The 20,111-nt window shown below is 39.1% G+C and overlaps 1 protein-coding gene across 6 annotated transcripts in view; it reads right to left on the reverse strand.

Annotated features, from left to right (window-relative positions):
• BEND5 (BEN domain containing 5) overlaps nucleotides 1-20,111 on the reverse strand; it is a 1,094,864-nt gene that overhangs the window by 437,047 nt on the left and 637,706 nt on the right. For 2 of the 6 annotated variants that reach the window (XM_068163843.1, XM_068163847.1), the window contains 4 exons: nucleotides 17,072-17,205; nucleotides 15,015-15,390; nucleotides 7,777-7,925; nucleotides 3,091-3,304 (listed from right to left, as the gene is read on the reverse strand). The exons of 2 other annotated variants lie outside the window; for them this stretch is intronic. In XM_068163843.1, coding sequence (XP_068019944.1) covers nucleotides 3,091-3,304; nucleotides 7,777-7,925; nucleotides 15,015-15,390; nucleotides 17,072-17,205 — 873 coding nt within the window. The remainder of the gene's footprint in view (nucleotides 1-3,090; nucleotides 3,305-7,776; nucleotides 7,926-15,014; nucleotides 15,391-17,071; nucleotides 17,206-20,111) is intronic. 2 more of the 6 variants (XM_068163844.1, XM_068163848.1) reach the window with 2 other exon arrangements.

Below are 20,111 nucleotides of genomic sequence, written 5' to 3' on the forward strand. Positions count from 1 at the left end.
CAGCTTCACAGTTGGTGGTTTGGTGCCAGAATCTGTTACTGAAAGCAGCAGTGGTGCAACACACGCAGCTCCTCAGTGACAGGCAGGTTTTGGGTTTTCTGTTTTCATAACCAGAACAGTGTGTTTTGTTGTGTAGCTCCCCAGATTGGTCAAACTCTCTTCTGCTTTGCCTAATAATCTATTCCAGTAGCCGTTTATTGCTTCATATACAGAAAGCCATAGAGATTATCACTTAATTAACATGGTTTACAACACTTCTAATGCATCATATTAAAAAGTTATGAAAATTAAGTACTCTGCACGCTTTGTAGCTCATTTTGAAACCTCTCAGAAGTTTTCCAAAAGGTTGTTTTGCATTAAGGTTTATAACAGTACTCATGCCTCATACTTTTAATAATTTCTTTATTACATACTAGGCAGTAGGGAATTTTAAGAAGCCACAGATATCAGACACATTAAGAGCTAATGCCGTCGTTCAAAAATCTCTTTTAAATAAGTCAGTGTCCACAGAATGATGAGAACATCTAAACATGGTGGATTTTACATTGTAAGATGAACTGAATCTAAAATTGATCAGCATGCCAACCAGTAGTTGAAATGCTGAAAACCAGTCAACTGTAATTTGAAACACAACAACTAAGAGGATGCACATCACTGAGAACCTGAAGCAATACAGCGTGTCTGTAGGACATAAACAACAATCTCAGGAATGCTCTCAGGTTGAATCAGATACACCCAGTAAGGTGAAGTTCCAGCAGAAGTCTGGCTATGTTACTACTTAAGCCACAATGTCAAGCAAAGAATCACTTGACAGAGCTCATTCATCAGCTGCAATTTTTAAAAGTCATTATGATCCAGATACATCTGTGATTGTCACAGGGGGTTTTGTTTGAAAAAATAGCTTAGCAGTCATATAAGGATGCTGCCTTAGGGACTCCAAAGAGAGATCTGTGGGTTATGCTGCTTCTTTGGCTTTAGGAGGTGCATATTTCTGATGGGACCAAGGATTCAAGTAGACCTCAAAGACTAACGAGGGGTTTTACTTCTCTGATAAACATGACTAGCTGTGTAAACTCTAACTTCCTCATATTTCACCATTTGTCTAGTTGCTACTCATTTGTTTGCTTGTTTTGCTTTCTTTTCCACAACAGCTTTCTACTGGATCACTTCCAACTTCCCAGGAAATGTCATGAAGGGACATTGCTAACGTTGACGCAAATGCAAAGGACACAACGACATGTAGAATTACGATTATGTGCTACCCAGTACCACTGATACAGGAAGTATGTCTGCTATCACCTAAACCATCGGCCATGCAGTTTAACTGGTTCAGAAGGAGATTTGTACAGTCTTGAGTCTAACAAAAAGAGTAAAAGACAAGGTGAAAGAAACACTGTAAAGAGGAACATGGAAAACAAGGCTGTGCAACAGTAGAGTTCAAATGATGGTTGAGGCTGGTAGCAAAAGTATAACAGAAAACAAATGAGGAAATAAGGAAAAGCTGAAATGCTAGCAATGGAAAGATATGGAAGAAAGGGAAGGGTCTCATCTGCCTTTCACCATGTACCTGTTGGAGCATACTCTCAAACTCGCTGCACTCAAAACAAGGGAGTTAGAAGAAAGCTATCGTTTACATGGTTCAAGAAACACAGCTTGGCCCTGACTGAAGTAGAAGAAATTGTCAAATATGCAACCCTGCCAGCAGTGCTGAGGAGCAACAGACTCCAGCAGGCAAACTAGAAAGCTCTTTGCAACAGGCCAGTGAAAAATAATGCCTTTTTACTGTGAGCTTGCAAGTGTGCATCTGGGTAACAATTCTGTTTCCCATCAGGAGCTGACAAAGGTAGCCACAGCCACAGAGTGGATTCCTTACAGGGCCAGTACATCATTACTTTGCTACACGTGTTAGAATCGTACCAAAAAGGTCCCAGCCAGAACTAGAAAATGAGCATGGAACAGCCACACTTCCACATATATTCCTGAGACAGATTAGTAAAAAGCTCATGTCTTTTACTCATTTCTCACAAACTAAGAGAGATGACAATAAGAAGATTGGTTGCCAACTTTCCCCCACACAACACAGGCACACACATTCACTCCAAGAGGGATCATATTTCTAACATCCAAAACATGGCACCTGCAAGGCAGATTGCAACAGCTCTTAAAGAGTTCACAATTAAGAGCAGAGAGCATTTAAGAATCAGAAATGTAGAATAACAAAGCTCAATCAAACAGGGAGGTTTCTTTCAACTCTACTTCAGTTTAGAATGGAAACAAAACCTAGAAACCCAAATCAGTATCTATTCCATGAGGAACTGACTCAGTTCTAACTTAAAGAGAAGCCTGAAATACCAAGAGAGACAGAAATGAATGCAAAACACACGCATGATGACACAAAGGGACTGAAATCACTATTGGTTTTAAATAAAGGAGAAGGCCTCCCCTCTCTCAAAGTTCCACATACACAGACTCAGGCTTGCAGTTACTGAAAGTGTCACTGCAATTTTTCCTGCCAAGTAGGTCAGCTATTTACACTTCCCGTTCAAATTCCAATCTGAGTGCAACAATTAACTTTTACTAGTTCCATTTTCTCCACTTCAAAGGGTAGAACTACTCTTTCTTGCCTCTGAAGGTATGTGTATTTTTATAGTCACAGCTGTAATGGTTTCTGTGCCTCATGCCAGAGCTGGTTACGTTCTGGATGAAAGAATGTGCTAAAGCTCCTCTCTGGCTCGTTAAAAGATAAAGTATGCAGTTTAAAAAAGCATCATGTTATAAATGAATTCCAGAGCAATGTATTGTTCTCCATGCTCTCCATGCCCTATCCTGCAAGTGGTTTAAAGTGATGATCTTCTCCAACCTTCCTGAAGTCAATGCACAACTCTTCAGCTGTGAAGGCCTGCACTGTGCACAGCTATTGCAATGTGGCTTACTTGTCCTGAATATGTTTGCACTTCACAATGCAATAGCATTTTGAATTACAGTTTTTTTATTCAGTTAATTTTATATGAGCTGAAAAGAAGCATCTTTCAACTCAGTGATTAATGGTTAAACTCCAAAGCAGGAAGCAAAAGTTGTCAAATAACCTACCTCTGACAATGCTTAATTTGTGAGGTGAGAGAGGTGGCTTGGGAACGGCATCTTTCTTTTTTTTGGTTGCAACTCCTGTGACACTTCTGTTCTTGAGAACATCTGTTCCCCAAATCATAACCGCTAGATTTTTTGTATACTTTGAATCTCCTTGTGTTACTTGCAGCTGGTGCCATTTCTCCTCATCTACCCAAATTCCACTGCCAAGATGGACCTAGAAGGTAGTAATAATAACAACTTATCTATGGTATGTAGCACACAACAGTATCCAAGTGCTGTAGGAACATTAATATTAGGTACTATAATAACAGTAATTAGGGCTGAAAAAAATCCATTTTGCCTATTTCTGAAACTTCTCCAACTTTGTGGGTCAGGGAGCTCAAGTCAAGCTCTTATATAGTATAGTTCCTTTTTGTATTCACTTCTTACTTGCTACTTCTCCCCCCGATAAAGCCTGTCTCCTCAAAGACTATGGTCAGGAACAAAGACAGAAGAAGGAAACAGTAAACACATCCTGTATTACAAAGGTATGCACAGCATATAAACCAAGCAGTTGCAACCAGCCTAATCCAGGAGCAAGATGAAACCTCATCTTTGATATGACAGCTTCCCTTTGGCTAAAACAGACTTAACCCAAAGAATATATAAGAGGCAGTAGAGAGGGAAATGCTTCCTAAGTTGTACCCTGTCCCTGTTTAAAGTAACTAGCAGGGAAGAAGGGATATTAAATGATTCAATTTCAATATAAGCCAAGAGTTTGGAAGCTTAGTAAAACCTGCAGTTCTATCATGAAGTTTGTCTATCATGCATGACCAATCTATCCAGGTGAATACTGGTTTTAGGTAAGGCAATGACCTATTGCTACAACATCATAAACTTTCCATTAGCCAGACAATGGTGAGTAGAAGACATTTCTTTGAAGTAGCAAAGCAAGATAACATGGGTATTGGGAAATGCAGTGTGAAGCCACTGTAAGTCTCCAAAAGGAGGCTGCTCTAGTCTAATTGCATTTACTAGTCTTGCTCAGCATTGACTATGGTGGATTGACTCCCAGAGAACTACACTGTATATCTACCCCAAGATTCCCAGTGCTCCAGATTTAAGACAAATGCAGGACAAGAATCTGAGTGCCATCCTTACACTGCCACTGCATATGTTTGAGCTGACAGTCCTGATAAGCAGAACATTTTCGAGCGACAGCAAGGAAAACAACTCCACTGGTAATCAGCATGGCTCTGACTCGAGTGCAACCAGGATGCAAACGCTGGCCCTGTGTGGAACCATGGAGAATACTTTGCACTTTCTATCTCTATGCTCCTAATTCCTGGTGTACAATGCAGACATTCGAACAACCTCTGCACACAGAAAGCTTTGTCCACACTGCGATGTTCATTTGGTTGGATCCACACTTCCTCGTTGTTAATGCATGACCTAGCTATTCTAATTACTGCCAAGAGTTCGCTGCATTTGAAAGGAAAAGCAACAACTTACTTTCAGATAATCTGTTAAAAGTGCAAAATACCTCAAATATTTATCAATTGGATTGTTACATTCAAAATTCAGGCTGCACAAGATCAAATGTAACACTAACACTTGAACAGGAACGGCAAAGAATCCTGTGAACAAAATTCTATGGCAAAACTGTACTAGGAGACTGTTTGCCTTAACTGTTTTGCTCTTAGGTTTTCCTCCTCTCATGACCCATGAACAGTATCACATAAATCCCATTAAATGCAATGAAAATTGGACAAAGCTACTGTAAAATTTTATATACCCATAATTTTACTGCCTGTATTCAAGCAAATGCCATTTTTCCTTTAACTGGAGAACTGCTTTAATTATTAATGAAGGCTATAACCTGAAGAAATATTTTATTACAAGCACCATCCTTCAAAAGCAACTGGTTGCTTAAAAACCTAGAGAAAGAAAAAATATAAATGGTTTGGGCTACCAGCTATGCTATTAAAATAAAAAATAAAATAAAATTCAATTAAAAAAGGAAAAGCCTAACTTCCTCAAAGTATAAAACTAGAAAGCAAGCTGCCTCTCCTACAGAATCTTCTGCACTAACAGGATTCTAAGAAGCTTTTTTCACAAGCTTAGATCTCCTAATGGACAGAAATGGAATTAGTAATAACCACAACATAAAAAGCCCTTTTTTTAAAACTTCCTTCTCTGTTGTCAAGCCTTTTCATAATTGCTTTTAAAAAACTAATAAAAGAATCAGGCTCTTTTGGTGCTGTCTACATATCGTGTTAAAAGAGTTCAGAGCGAGAAGTCTGTGCTCAGAAAACAATCAAGTTATGGTTAAAATTCAGTTATGCTGTTTTGAGCTTGAGAGAAAAAAAAAAAATCATCTGTAAAAATGTGTTTAAATTACTTAGAAAACAAAGATTACAAATATTGTGACATGCCAGATTTTGAATGTCTGTCTTACATTAGTTGGGAAGACTGATTGTATTTGATCACAAATCTGATTCCCCTCTGCCAAAATCAGTTCGTCTTTGCTGAAGACTCTTTAGGCTCTTAAGATACTACATTATTCATTAAGTTCCTTAAAAGAAAACAAGTTACAGCAAGCATTTTTAATATTTATGTTTCAGACAGATCATCTCTCCTCTGAACATGCTTCATTTATTAAAGAAGTTATCACTGGTATGAAACACCTACGGTAACAGCGACTACGTGACAGCCAGCCACAAACACAGAAATCTTATGTCTCCCATTTTCTATTTCTAGCACTCTTAAGGCAAGGAATTTAATCTGTCCATGTCTCAGTTTACCTTTCTGTATAATAGGCTCAGTACTGTTTCCTATCAATCCCAAAGCTACAGGAAGTTTACTGTATTCCAGATTCAGAAGCCATTTCCTTCTTGCTGGAAGAGATGCCCCACAAGCCAGACCCGTGGCTTGCTGATATCTACGGGAACTTTACCCCAGTTTCAGAGACTGCAGGGTAAACCTTCAAGCACAATGCAACAGAAACAGCAAATTCACACCAATGCTCACCATCATAACTGTGCTAACACATGCAACATATCTAAAATATATCTCAGCTGATGAACTTTTTTTCCCTTCTTCTTCCCATCCCCCAGCCCCACCACCCCCTTCCTCTTTGATAAATGAATGCCACAGGCTCTTTTTCAGCAACTGTTCTCCCTCTGGAGGGGAGAGATTTATCTGCTTTGAAAGAATCCTACTAAGATGAAATCCAATGCCACAAAAGGCAAGATTTCTGAAAAGGTGTTTCAGCTACTGGAGTGGTGCATGTCAATAAAGGAATAATGAGAAAAGGCAAAAATAAGAAATACTGGAAAAAAAAAAAACCCACACTCTAAATACACTCTTAGTTCACACTTGTGGCATCTGAGCTGGCTGAAGCCCCAGTAACTAGGCAAACTTACAAGAAAAACCAAAACTACAAAAAAAAGAATGTTAAAGAGATATTAATAGCTGTAAAGGCAGAGAAAATTTCAGCAACAAAAGTGCCAAGCTGGCAGATGAAATAAAGATGCAGGAAAAGCTGTGTACAAATCCCACAGACCTTAAGCAGGAGAAAAAGAGGGAGAAAAAAAAAAGAAAAAGAAGAGGGGAGGGAGGGAAAAAAAGTAAACCAAACTCTCCAAGTACTACATGACAAGTTTTCATTGCACAAATATACACAAAATATACAAGCAAATGACATACGTTATATATATATTAGGGAAAAAAAGCTATCTGAACCAAAAGCCTGTCAAACTGCCAAGATGGTACTATTTTCCACACACATTTTGTCCTCAACAATTATGTCAAATTCATCTTCAAGAATGACAGACACTTGTGCAGTCAATCTTGTAACACAAATCTGAAAATGCAGTATTTCGTGCTGTTCCATCAGTAATCCCACTGCATGCCAAAGCTGAAATGGATGCTTGCTCCTTAAAGGTTCTTTGATCACAGTACCAGACACACACATATCCTAAGAAACAGGTTTTGCATAGACACTTCTGAAGGACATAGAGTTTTGTAAAAAGAGATAAAAAATGTTCACTTAATGATAATGGCAACAGCTATAAAAGCAGGCCTTGGTTGATGAGCAGACAATGTGTTAAACGTGCTGAAGTTTGTAACCCTATCAGGTCCTGAAAACTAGCTGGATGGTATTTCATCAACTTTATAGAAGTGTCTAGAAAACAGCCCTGTATCAGCTCAATTCAGTGGCAACGCTCATACCAGATTCAAAGCAGCCCATTTTCATTCCAGAGTTCGTAATTATCTGCTGGATTCCAATCCAGTCAAACATGAAGGCTTCTCTGCCGTTCAACTCATTAAAAACATGGAAGAACATTAAGAAACAAAATTTTCTACTAACTAGGCTACTGAAACTCAACAATGTTGAGTTACTGACTTTGGTCTGCATTTAGTGGGTTTAGGTACATCACCAATTTCCTTGTGCATGTATATTTAATAATTATATTCTTTGTGTGGCACAGCATTCAAAGCACTCATCACTGAGGATAATTTTCTCTGCTCTCCATAATTCTGTGAGTTCATAATTTTCCTCAGCATAATAGTAGACCCTTACGAAAACTGAGGAATTCTGGATAAGCTGTTATTGTGCAAAACCCCAATATAAGGAAAATTCCACAAGATAAACCATCTGATGGACATTCACAAATTATTCATGCTACATTGAATTTAAAATACCTTTCCATTCTCGAGAATATACTTGTCCATTACTGGAACAGGGGCAGGAAAGTACGTTGATGTATTTGCTTCTTCACTGAAGGTCTTCTGTACCTCAGGTTCAGGCTCAACTGATTCTGCTTTTACTTTTTCAAGCTCAATGGCAGGTCCTAGACAGTTAAGAAAAGAGAGCTGTCTGCTATCCCACAGAACATGAAATCAATCACTTCATCACCCATGGTTAGCATAAAATAACATTAACCATATCCATTTTAAAGTTAGCAAGAGTCTAACCCCAAATCCTACTTCTGATCATTAAATAAATGCAAGGTAAGTAATTGTGCTTTATAAAACTGGCAGAGTTTCATTTCAATTTAAATGTCTAATTTTATTCTTAAAGCACATGAACAGTTACAGACAGGGGTAAGATTGCTTCAGTGTACACTACGGACATTATGCTAAAATGACACTGAAACAATAAACCTAAAGCAACAATAATAATTCTTCAACTACTAACCACTATATAGTTCCATAGAAAGCTGAAGAATTTACTGGGATAATTACATTAATTATCCACAGAGAATGACACATTTTAGAGAAATTTGGAATCTCTCTACATCTATAGAGATGCTTTAAGAAATGGTGAGGATCTGCAGAAGTGCTATAAACAACAGGCTTAGGCCACTTGTGCTGAAGAATCATGCCTGGAAAGAGTAGCCAGAGTTAAAAAACAAAAATGACATAAATTAGAATTGGAATTGTCCAATCCATCCAACACACTGGTTTTTATTTTTAAAGGCATCAACAAAAATTCAGCAAAGATTAAACAACAGAATACTACTAAGCACACGTCTGAAGCTTCAAAGGAGGATAATTATGTCATCATTCATCAACTTTTCTTTCCTAGATTGAATTTGTAAAGTGTTCCTAAAAAGACAGAAGAACAAAATCAAACAATTTGTGAACTGGATTGCATCATTCCATTCATTGCAGGAGTTACACCAGAAGTCTAGGAACAGGCTACCATCCCAAGCCTATCGTTGTCTCTTGATGTCTCTCTAGGATCATGAAAAGCTCCAGCAGTCACTTAAGTTCCACGTAGGGATGGTGGTTCATTATCACAGCAAGGCTGCCAGCTTAGACCCTGGACACCACGGTAACCAGCCACCTTCAAGAACTAAAAGGATACACTCACCCACTTGTACGAACTACATTGTGCCAGGCTGGTGCTGAGAGCGCTGCAGCACTCTGTAGCCCAACTCTGACATCTTCAACAAATGACAATTCAGTAATCAGGTCACCGCCATGGTTCAGCATCCCTCCTCAGTGTTTGTGCAGCACACAGTCCAAGCCCTGAATTGATCTAACTCTGCAAGTCCAGCTGGCACCAGAATTCATGCCTTAAGTCACGTATCTTAAATAGTTCCTGTACCTGGAACAAGCAAAGCATTCATGCCTCCTACTTCGTGCAGTTTCATTTAGAGATTATTATACAGTGATAGCAGCATTTCCTCTACTGTCAGAATCTGACATTTATCCTATAGCTTATTCTACACCTACACAGCAAGCTAAATGTTCTCAGCTGAGGACCATTTGACACTCAGCAACAACTAAAAGTTGTCTTGGCAACTCAAATAATCCTATACTGCAGTGCCACTTACAAGAGTGTCTTAAAAGCCACATGCACTCCATGAACAGCACAAATACAGAAATCACAACCCCCACATTGTTTGCATTATAATTTCAGAGTAATATTAATAAGCACCTCTAGTATTATGCATATACAGTGGTATAGCCAAGACAAACTACACTTTCTAAACCCGAGACTCTTAAACTGATTCAGACCGGAAGAAAGACCTGGACTGATTAAACCATGCAGCACTTGCACACATCTCAGTGGAGGCACACCTGAACAAGCAGATGTAGTGATGTCATTGCCAGTGTAATTGCCACTGAGAATTTTAGGAAATTCCTTTTTTAGCTGCTATTTTAAGAACATATTCTTCAACAAAGTGCTATTCCGAGTTCTCTTAGACTTTGAAAGTCACTTTGAGGAAGACACCTAAGTACAACCACCTTCTTCCTTGAAGGAAATCTTTATCTCAGTTTAAACACTTTCACTGGTTTCCAACTACAGAATCACAGAATGGTAGGGGTTGGAAGGGCCCTCTGGGGATCACCCAGTCCAACTCCACAGCTAAAGTAGGTTCATCTCGATGAGGTTGCACAGGAATGGGTCCAGGAGGGTTTTGAAAGTAAACTCTACAAGCTCTGTGGGCAGACTGGGCCATTCCAGTGCTCTGTCACCTTCAAAGTAAAGTTTATCTTTATGTTCAGGAGGAACTTCCTTTGTCCTAGCTTGTGCCCACTGCCTCTTCTCCTATTCACTGGGCACCAGCTGGTCCCATCCTCTATACACCTGTCCTGCAGATACTAATAATCATTGTTAAGATTCAGCCTCAGTTCTGTCCGGGCTACACAGTCCCAGGTCTCAGTCTTTCCATCCGAGAGAGATGCTCCCATCCTCTAATCATCTTTGCAACTCTCCATCAGACTTCCTCCAGTAGTTCCCTGTCTCTTGAACAGGGGAGCCCAAAACCAGACACAATACTTCAGATGTGGTCTCAGCAAGGCAGAAGAGATGGGGAAGAGAACCTCCCATGACCTGCTAGTCACACTCTTTTTAATGCACTTCAGGACAGCACTGGCCTTCTTGGTCATTCGAGCACACTGATGGCTCATGGTAGCTGTCCACCAGGACTCCCAGGTCCTTCACCACAGAGCTGCTTTCCAACAGGTCAACCCTTAACCTGTACAGGCTCATGGGGTTATTCCTCCCCAGGTGAAGGACTCTACACTTTCCCTTGCTGAATTTCAGGGAGTTCTCTTCTGCTCAGCATTCCAACCTGTCTAAGTCTTGCTGCATGGCAGCACAGCTTGACTATGTCTGCCACTGCTCCCAGTATTAGAAGTCTTACACTGTTTTGTTTATGTCATATATGGACACAGCTGGGATTTGGTTTCCAGCATTTGCCAAGAAAAACAGCTGATCAAAGACCACAATAGCCAAAGCTCTAAGAGGTCAGGAATAGAGTCAATCACAATTCATGCTTTACTGATTGCTTAGACATGACCAACAGAGAGCCTTTAAAATATCCTTGTTTGTTTGTTTTTCTTTTTCTTCTTCCCAGACAGAAACCTGCCTCTAACCAAGTAGTCTTCACAGCTACTTTCCTCAGCTGCTGAAGACCATACTTTGAACCTGGCATGTTTTGAGTTAGACATACAACCTGCATTGTTGCCTTACTGCTAACAGGACTTGTGTGCCCAATTTACCATGCACCATGCTCCACCAGTTTTCTCTCTCTTTAGCTTCCACACTCTGCATTTTAGTTCAAAGATGTTGAGTATGTTAACAAAATACCTATACCACTATCTAAAGGCTTCACTTATGTAAGAAGGATCACAAAAAGAAAAGAAAAAAAAAGTGATTCTTCAGAATACAAAAAAGAAACAAATCTTTTACTGCAAAAAAATCTTTCTCCTGTTGACTGTAAAGTTTCCAAAATATCCAAGAGGCCAGTAACTTTGTATGCAGGATGAATGGGGAGAAGGCTTCATTTCACCACCATCACATGAGACTCAAAAATCAGTAAATAGGCCAAAATAACGATTAAAGTGGTCAATACACATTTGTAAGCAGCAAACTGCTCTTCCACAAGGTCTACCAGAATCTGAATGAAAAGAACAATATAGTCTGAGATGCAGTGACATTTGGCATATATGGTACTTTCCATACCTGTACTTGATTGAAAACTTGGACTTCATTTACATCAAAAAGCCAGCCAAATCCAGAAAAGCTGAATAATAGTAGTTCCTCACACGTGGCAAAACACAAACAGTATGTCATCTTCCCTATCCTAGTCTCAGTCTTAAGACACTGTAAACTGTATCGCTGGAATTAAACTGGGATTAAAAATAACCACTTTGGGGGCTGTGCATGTGTTCATGAATGGATGTTTCTGAATGAAAGTGAACATACTCACTTACTTCAGAGCAATACTAATCTTAGCAATACAGTACTGCAGTGTTTATCAGGGAGCAAACAACACCCAAACATTATTCTTGAAAGAACTTTGCTACTTCTGACCACATACAACCATAGTAAACCGCACAGATCTCACCCTGGAGGCAATGAATTTTTTAAGAAGTTATTGAAATTGTTATCCTTTGCAATCAAGGACTATTTAAAGTTGGGCCTATAGGGAACGACTCAGTAATTTAATTCCCCAAATCACCTTACTCTATTGATAAAAACAAGGTAAATTAGTGTGATTTCAGGCACAACAGAACAAAGATAAACTGCAATGGCCTACTATTGCAGCGCTTCCTGATCCTGAAGTAGGTAAAGGAAGAGATGCTTTGGATACACACATTCCTCCAGGAGCTCAGATGAGGGATACAGTAACCTCTTTTCAGGACAGTGATCATGTTCCCCCACTGATCTGGTCCCTAAAGCCCTCCATCAAATGCCTGGCAGAGTCTGTGGGAAAACACTGTATTAAAATCATAAAAGCAGCTTCAGTGTATCCTCATGGATCAGTACTGATTTCACTACTGTCATTTGCCACATCTGCTTTCAAGGCTCTTCTAAAACAAAGAGCAATTCAAAGTCACCATGTGGAACATTAAGAACCTCACTCTTCCCACAAGAGTGGCTCAAGTTTTGTGGCAGAGATGAAGGCCTGGGTTTAAAGCAGAATACAGTGACTTATCACTGATATAAACACATTGATGGGAAATTAGGAGACCAAATACTTGACTGCATGTTAGCTCAAGAGGCTGTGCTATATTTGATCTGCAAGTTTAAAATGGCAACAGGCACGCATTTCCCACAGCTGCAATTCATCAGCACAAAACAGCTGTCATCTCATGCAAAGAAATCAGAAGTCTCTAAGGTGAAACAGCATTGCAATTAGTTTGCATTAAGTCCACCCTGCTAGAAGTGCAGTGTAACATAAATTACATGTAATTCAAAACTCCGTGTTTAAGAGAGCACTGCAACAACTGAAGATGAATTCAGGACATAATCTATTTTCTGAACAATTTTCATGGCTTCTTCAGATATCCAAACCTATCTCATTTATAAGCTGGAAAAGTAAGGAGGGCTAAAGAAGTTTTGACATATCTGTTTCTTGATTAAAAGCAGAGCACTTTTTCATACTGTCATCAGACTCTCCAATTTATAATTTTCTGAAGATGTTTCCCTTTCTAATCACTCATGGATTTTGTACTGATCTTTCTAGAATCTGGTTCTTTCTCTACTGTGAATGAGGCCTCAGGGAAACCAAGAGTTATCAGCAGTTAATACACTGAGTCTGAAGAAACACACAACTTCTGCCGATGGGACCAAATTCTACCTTTGTAATCCACGAGACTTTCCATGCAAGTAACAACAACAAGGGAATTTTCTGGAGGTTAACTATAGTTCACATTTGTCCAGGTATGCGATTAAATTAAAAGAACTTGTGTTCAACACAATCGAGATTTATTTGCAGTTGTAAAGCAGGTGCCAGACCGATACAAAAGAAGTTCAAGCCCAGAGAAGATTCAGCATTTTTACCAGCAAGTTTTTCCCTTTAGGATTTTTTTATTTTTCTTTCTTTTTTTCCCCTTTTCTTCCACCCCCCTTCCTTTCTTTTTTCTTCTTCCAAGACTTCTTGATTTGACTTAAGCAAAAATATGCATCCCTTCTTCCTTACAGTGAAAGAAATGAGACAATTCAGAAGCTGTCTTCATTTCATTGCTGGTCTCACCACTCAAATTGCTGTCAAGTCTACCAAGTAAATTGGTATTTTATGCTGTTCAGCCCCATTGCCTGCTAACATCTGGCTGGTGCTCCAATCACATAAATTCCAGCTAACTACTTGCAGATGAAGAAACATCTTTCCATCCAAGGAAAATTTTAGAAAGCTCAGTGGAATCTCCTGCCAACCACATCATGTTTTTCAGACTGTGGAAACCTTGCCTATTTAATTTTATTAAGAAAGTTAAGTAGAATGTTTATAATAAGTAATGACATTTTAATTATGCACAGTGTAACAATGATGAGCATTCACAATCAAACACCCGGTTTAAACCATCAGATGCTGCTTCGAGAACCTGGCGCCAAACTTGCGGGCACACCTTAACACATGCTACAACACAGGCACATGCTCTTGGGTTCAGGTTTGTATGTGAAGGTAGCTCAGACCCACATGCAAATTGCATGCACTCGTTCTCAGTCAGGTAGAAGGGCCAATATCCAATTTACATGCAAAAATTAAGTTTTCAGATACACAAAGGCAGACATAAGAAACAGCATGCTAAGTTTGGATGCACAAATTTCAACCGAGTTTCGGTCACCGAGCAAGTCTTCAACACGCAGTACCACACTCTAACAGCAAATGAATGCAAAATTGGTAAGATATTTGAAGGTATTCCAAGAGTACCATCTTCAATGAAAAGGATGAACTTTTTATTATTATTTCTTTTTTCCCATTTATTCCAACATAATGGTTAAATAATTCTTATAAACCAAAATAAAGGAGAAGTTGACTCATGGTATTTAAATTTCAAACCCAAATTACACAAACCTGCATTTGTTAACAAATGTTGATCAAAGGGACACTAATGTAAAACTTTTTTTAATTGATTCTTTAACCATCCATTCTTTGTTCAAATAGCATGGCTGTTTAAAGCCACTGCTATGAGGTTCAGGAGTATATCACATTCTAATGAGTTACTAATGGGAAGAGGGGGCAGAAAACGGAAGGTAACACAATCGCTTACATAACAAAAACCAAAACCCCTAACTGAAAAGAATAAAATAGTTTTAGCCCAAATAGTCATTCCACTACCTTTTCATTCTTCTTTTTCTTTTTTCTCTTTGAACTGGAACATATTGGTATATTCTGAAGATGATGCTTTATTATCTTTTGTCAGCATATACTGGAAGGTCAAAGACTCTTTAAAATACAGCTGCTTAAAATGGAACTCTGATTCAACCATACCGGCACAAAGACCTCTACTATCATTAAAGAAAAACCCAGACATACATAGCATACAAATTCGACACGTTGTACAGCCATAGGAGGAAACCCTTTTAACATTCAATGTCCAGTTTAACAACCACTGCTATTCTTCAAATATGCTTCCGTTACTATTGATCACACTTGCAAAATTCATTAAAACTAGTCCCATTTAAGTCCGGCACTTACCACTACCTAGTCTTAGAAGCAGTACATCCTGGAGTCTCCTGTTCAAGTCTCTGAGCTCTTTCATTTCTGACACGAGTGCCCCATACTCCTTTAGCTTCTTCGCCTGTTGCACAAGCTGTCGCCGCGTTCTCTCAAGCTCCTGTTGAATGTGTCTCATTTCTTCCTGTTGCTGTTGGTAACTCCTCAGCAATTCTTCATACAGAATCCGAGGAACTACAGCATCGTCCATATTGTTCATGCCTTCTGAAGCCTCCATAAAAACCTCTTCAGGGCTGGAAGTACTACTGAGACTCATTCCATTCTGTTTTTCGAGGCGAGCAACAACTGCTTCAATGCTTTTGTGTGTACCTTCACTTTGTTTCCTTCCATCTTGTCTCTGCATGTTACAATAAAAACAAAAATTAAACAATAAAATAAAATTAGGAGAGCAGTAAGATGTAGTAACATTAAACTTCTACAAACTTGGGATCTGTTAATATCCTTGTTTTCCAAAGAAACCAAGACAAAGTCCGCCTGTGAAAGCTATTTGCCTAACAGATTCTTATGGACATACATCATAACTGTCACGAACACATGGTTTAGCTCAATGCACATACAAACTTCCAAGGCAGTTAGAGGCCTGCCTTTCTGCAATGCTTGCAAACTCAGTGTACATAGGCCACTTGATTCCATATATAAAGGTAATTAATTTGTTTGTAGACAAAATGTAGATCCGGATTTCTTTTCCTAGGTTTAAGGTTAACATACAGATTTCCGACATCAGTTGATTGTCTGGTAAGACAAAGAATGCGCTGCATTTGTTACCTCCAACAACATCAGAGCTGAAAGTGGCATACCGTAAAAAGCTGTTCTGTGAACAGAGTGCTTGTCCTTCCTATACTTTGGGAAACAAAACCTTCTCTGACTATTTCTCTAGTACATTCACCCCAATGCCTGATGAAAGTGACTGAGTTAAGACTAACAGCAAACACTGAAAGGGAAACGAAAATACAGAAGTTTGAGACAGAATGCATCATCCAACCACATCTCTCTCATCAGCTGATTTCTTCAGTATTAGTACTGCATTACAGAGGCTTCTTGTCCTTTGAACTCAACAGAAACTTGCCTTGAGTCATCTGCACAAACCAAGCACATGTCTTTCCTGGGCCCTGAACAGTGGTATTAAAATGTGACAGTATGGGTAAAAGGTAGTAAGTTTTATCAGGCGGACATGGAAAACGCATTCGAACTTCCAAGTAACTCCAAAGAAAGCACATGTAGCTCACAGGTTAGAGACAAGAAGCTGACACTATCAGCTTCCATATCACAACACACATAATTAACGTGGCAGAAAATGAGATTATTTGCTGTTATGTCGGCTTCATGCATGTTCAAACATAAAGAAGTAAAAACTACAAATTTGCTGGCCCACCATAAAGAAACCTACTGGTGTAATTCTCTCAGCTGCAAAACACATGAAACCACAGAGCAGTATTTTATTCTCAAGGCTGGCAGACTTTTAAAGAAATCATTTGATATAAAAAAATAAACACATTTACATAGTGGGTTTCTGGTGTCTGGACTTAAAAGGGCAGTTGGCAGTTAGAAGGCAGGGATGCAGTCCTGTCAACCTCCCTTCTCACCCACTGCTGAAGCTGGGAAATCTCAAGTGCGTCCCTTCCAGTTCCCAAAAAGCAGAGCGGAATAGGTCACGAGGGCCACCAAGAACAGCTGCTCAACATTCATGTAACGACTGACTTTTAAAGCACTCTGGGCCAAACTGTAAGAGCATTGTTCCAAAAATCTCAAATGGTAATTAAACAGTACAGACAGTATAAACAGGAAAATGTTCGACTGCATGTGAATCAGGTTTTGAAAACCCATAACCCGCCTCTGACAGAATCTGACCCCATTCTAACAAACAGTGTTTTAAAGGGATCGAAAGCGGGCCTGGAACTCTTAAACTATGACATCTGTACATAACCAAAACACTTCCCTCTCCACCCCAGGGAAAAATAAGAAAAAAAGGAGAAAAAAAAATAAAAGAAAAGGGAGAAAAAAGGAAAGAACTTCAGTACCTTACTGTGTCTAAGCTCCGCATCTTCTTCCCCATAATCTGTAACCTCCCCAGCTTCTTCTACATGATTGAGAGAGAGTTTGGGGATTTTAATTTTCTTCTGCATCACACTGTTCTCAAGGTCAGTTTTGTCCTCTAAAATGCATATTAAAAATAAAATTGTTATATTAATCAGTGTTCTTACTTCCAAATACTACATGAGTTAGACAAGATGAGTAAAAAAAAAAAAATAGCAAAACTAAAGAAAAATCCAAATGCCCATACTTCAATCCCCTCATAATACTCTGATCAAATTAATCCATGGCATAACTCAACTGATGCCCACTGACAATTCTAGAGTTTCAATCTGCCCAAACAAAAGAATAAACACTAAAATCCCAAGCTGAATCCATGGGAGGGATCAAAGGCACTAATGAATAGCTTGTACTGTCACTAAAATGTGAGATACAAATGCTGTGAATAGAACTATTTCCTAAATCTCATCTGTATTGATTTCTGTTTACCAACAGTGCTTTCATATTCATAATCTGCTGTTGCAGTTCAAACTCTGCTTCAGTTTAAAGAGAAAATAAACTTGGAAATTCATCCTGTGCTCTAACCATCATCTGGCAGATCTGTTTAGATCTATTTGCACACATAGCAGATTCTGCTGTTTTGCAAAGTGCAAGGCTGGAGAAGGGGAAGCTGTGGGGAAGGTTGAAAGGGCATTACAAAATTCTGCAGCAAAATTACTGCATGACCCCTATTTCATTACTTAATGGTACTAATCCCTTTTCTGTAGGCACTCAAAGCCAATAAATGCTTGCACTAATCTTTGAATCTCGTTAAAAAATTAAGTGAAATATTTTCAAGTCTGAAACACCTCTCAAAACGAAGCATTTAAAAACATTATTCTGAAAATAAGATTGAAATATTTTACTATGCTTGAAAAAATGCAGAGGGGATGGGGTATCAAGAGTATAGTCCTCTAAACGTTTCTGTGATCTATAAAAGTCTTGCAGAGCACTTAAGGTCTTAAAAGATTCACAAGCTCAGCTACCTGTTCAAGCCACTGACAAGGAACAATCCACCTAAACTCTGAAATGTTGTGTTTGTATTTCCAGGCTCCTCAGATTAAGACGGACATTGAGATAGTTGAATGTGTCCAGAGAACACAAGGCCAGCAACAAGGCTGGCGAGAGGTCTCGAATACAAGCCCTATGAGGAGCAGCTGAGGGAGCTGGGGTTGTTTAGCCTGGAGAAGAGGAAGCTCAGGGGAGACCTTACTGCTCTTTACAACTGCGTGAAAGGAGGTTGTAGCCAGGTGAGGTCTGGTCTCTTCTCCCAGGCAACCAGCACCAGAACAAGAGGACACAGTCTGAAGCTGCACCAGGGGAAGTTTAGGCTGGAGGTGAGTAGAAAGTTCTTCCCAGAAAGAGTAATTTGTCATTGGAATGGGCTGCCCAGGGAGATGGTGGATTCACTGTCCCTGGAGATGTTCAAAAAAGGATTGGATGTGGCAGTTGAGGCCATAGTTTAGTTGTCATGAGGTGTTAGGTATTTGGTAATAGGTTGGACTTGATGATCTCTGAGGTCTTTTCCAACCTGGTTGATTCTATGATGATTCTATACCGAAGTCTTACAATTAAGAAAACATTTTGAATCATGTTATCCACCTGCAAACTGTTTTTCACAAAGTGTCCCATGAATATTTTTGAAAGTGCCAATGAGGATGGCATTTGTGAGTGCTTAGTTGCACTGACTTTTGTTTTCTCAAATTAGCATCTCTCCACAGGACTTCAAAATGGTTAGTGTTGACAGTGCACAAAAGGGAAACAAAGGTAAATCACTGTTTAATGAGGAGCAAAGCATTCATTAGAAATGAATTACACAGATGAATGCAATTCATTTTGTTACAGATAGAAATGGATCTCTTGTAGGCAAATGGTGATATTACAGCCCAAGGCTATGTAAAGAGAATAGGCACAGAACATGCAGAATAAGACATTAGACAACCTGAAATGAAATGCAGATGGTAGCAATAAATACTAAGGCAGATGTAAAAAGAAACAGATAAACAACAAAAACTAGCTAGGCTTATTTTAGATCATTCTCCATTCCCCAGAGCATCAGGGATGCTTATCCCAGTAAAACAAAAAGGCAATTCAACTGTTTCAGTTTTGAAAAAAAATAAAGCCCTAGGTTTTCATTTCTCTGGAAAATGTAGGTTCATCACAAATGTGAGGTAACCCAATTCTACTGTCAGAGAGAAGAAGAAAATGAGAGCCCTTCTTAGAAAAGAACATAAATTTACAGGCTAATGGACAGACTGATGGGTATTGGTAGTTTCTTGAAAGGATAGACATTTAAGAATACGTAAGTCCATACCAAATGAGAAAAAAACCCATACCAAATCCAAACCTTTTTCTGTGACTATACATTTTGGGCTATCTGGAGGAAACCTTGGTTAAGGAATATTCTCATAATTCCTTAGAGGAAGAGCAGTACATGCATACTGTAGAGACAGCCTATTGGGATGGTTTTGCCAAATCACCTTCCACAGCATGCAGATGAACTCCTGCACTTAAAGAACGCAGTTCAGTTGCTGCGCTCTGAAATAACCCTTGGCCTCACCACAAGATGAACACAATTCAATTACATTACATAGCTGCAAAAATTGTCTGCTGGCAACTAGCTGAGGTCACCAGTAGCCAGAACTCCATGCAAACTGAAAAAAAAGAAACTGGCCATCCTTCTCATGGTCAGGGAAATGCAATACTTGACACACTCATGGGAAGGGGTCATAGAAGAGTAAGTGCACGTGCAGAGTGTAGTGGAAGTCAGCAAATACTTTCCAATGAATAAAACAAGTTAAAACTATTTGGAAGAACAGAAATATTTATCTTTTTATTTTGGCTTTTTGTTTCTAAGTCAGTTTATAAAGGTTAAGCACACATTATGCACTGAACTACAGCAATTAAAGAAAATACTTAGCTTGGGGTCAATGAAAATAGGGCGAATCAGCTGAATTCGTCCTTCTCTCTGCTTCCCTCCCAATCTCT

The sequence above is a fragment of the Melanerpes formicivorus genome, unplaced genomic scaffold, assembly GCF_026170545.1.
Source record: "Melanerpes formicivorus ecotype bairdi unplaced genomic scaffold, bMelFor1.0.p_v2 SCAF_75, whole genome shotgun sequence".
NCBI classification, from domain to species: Eukaryota; Metazoa; Chordata; class Aves; order Piciformes; family Picidae; genus Melanerpes; species Melanerpes formicivorus.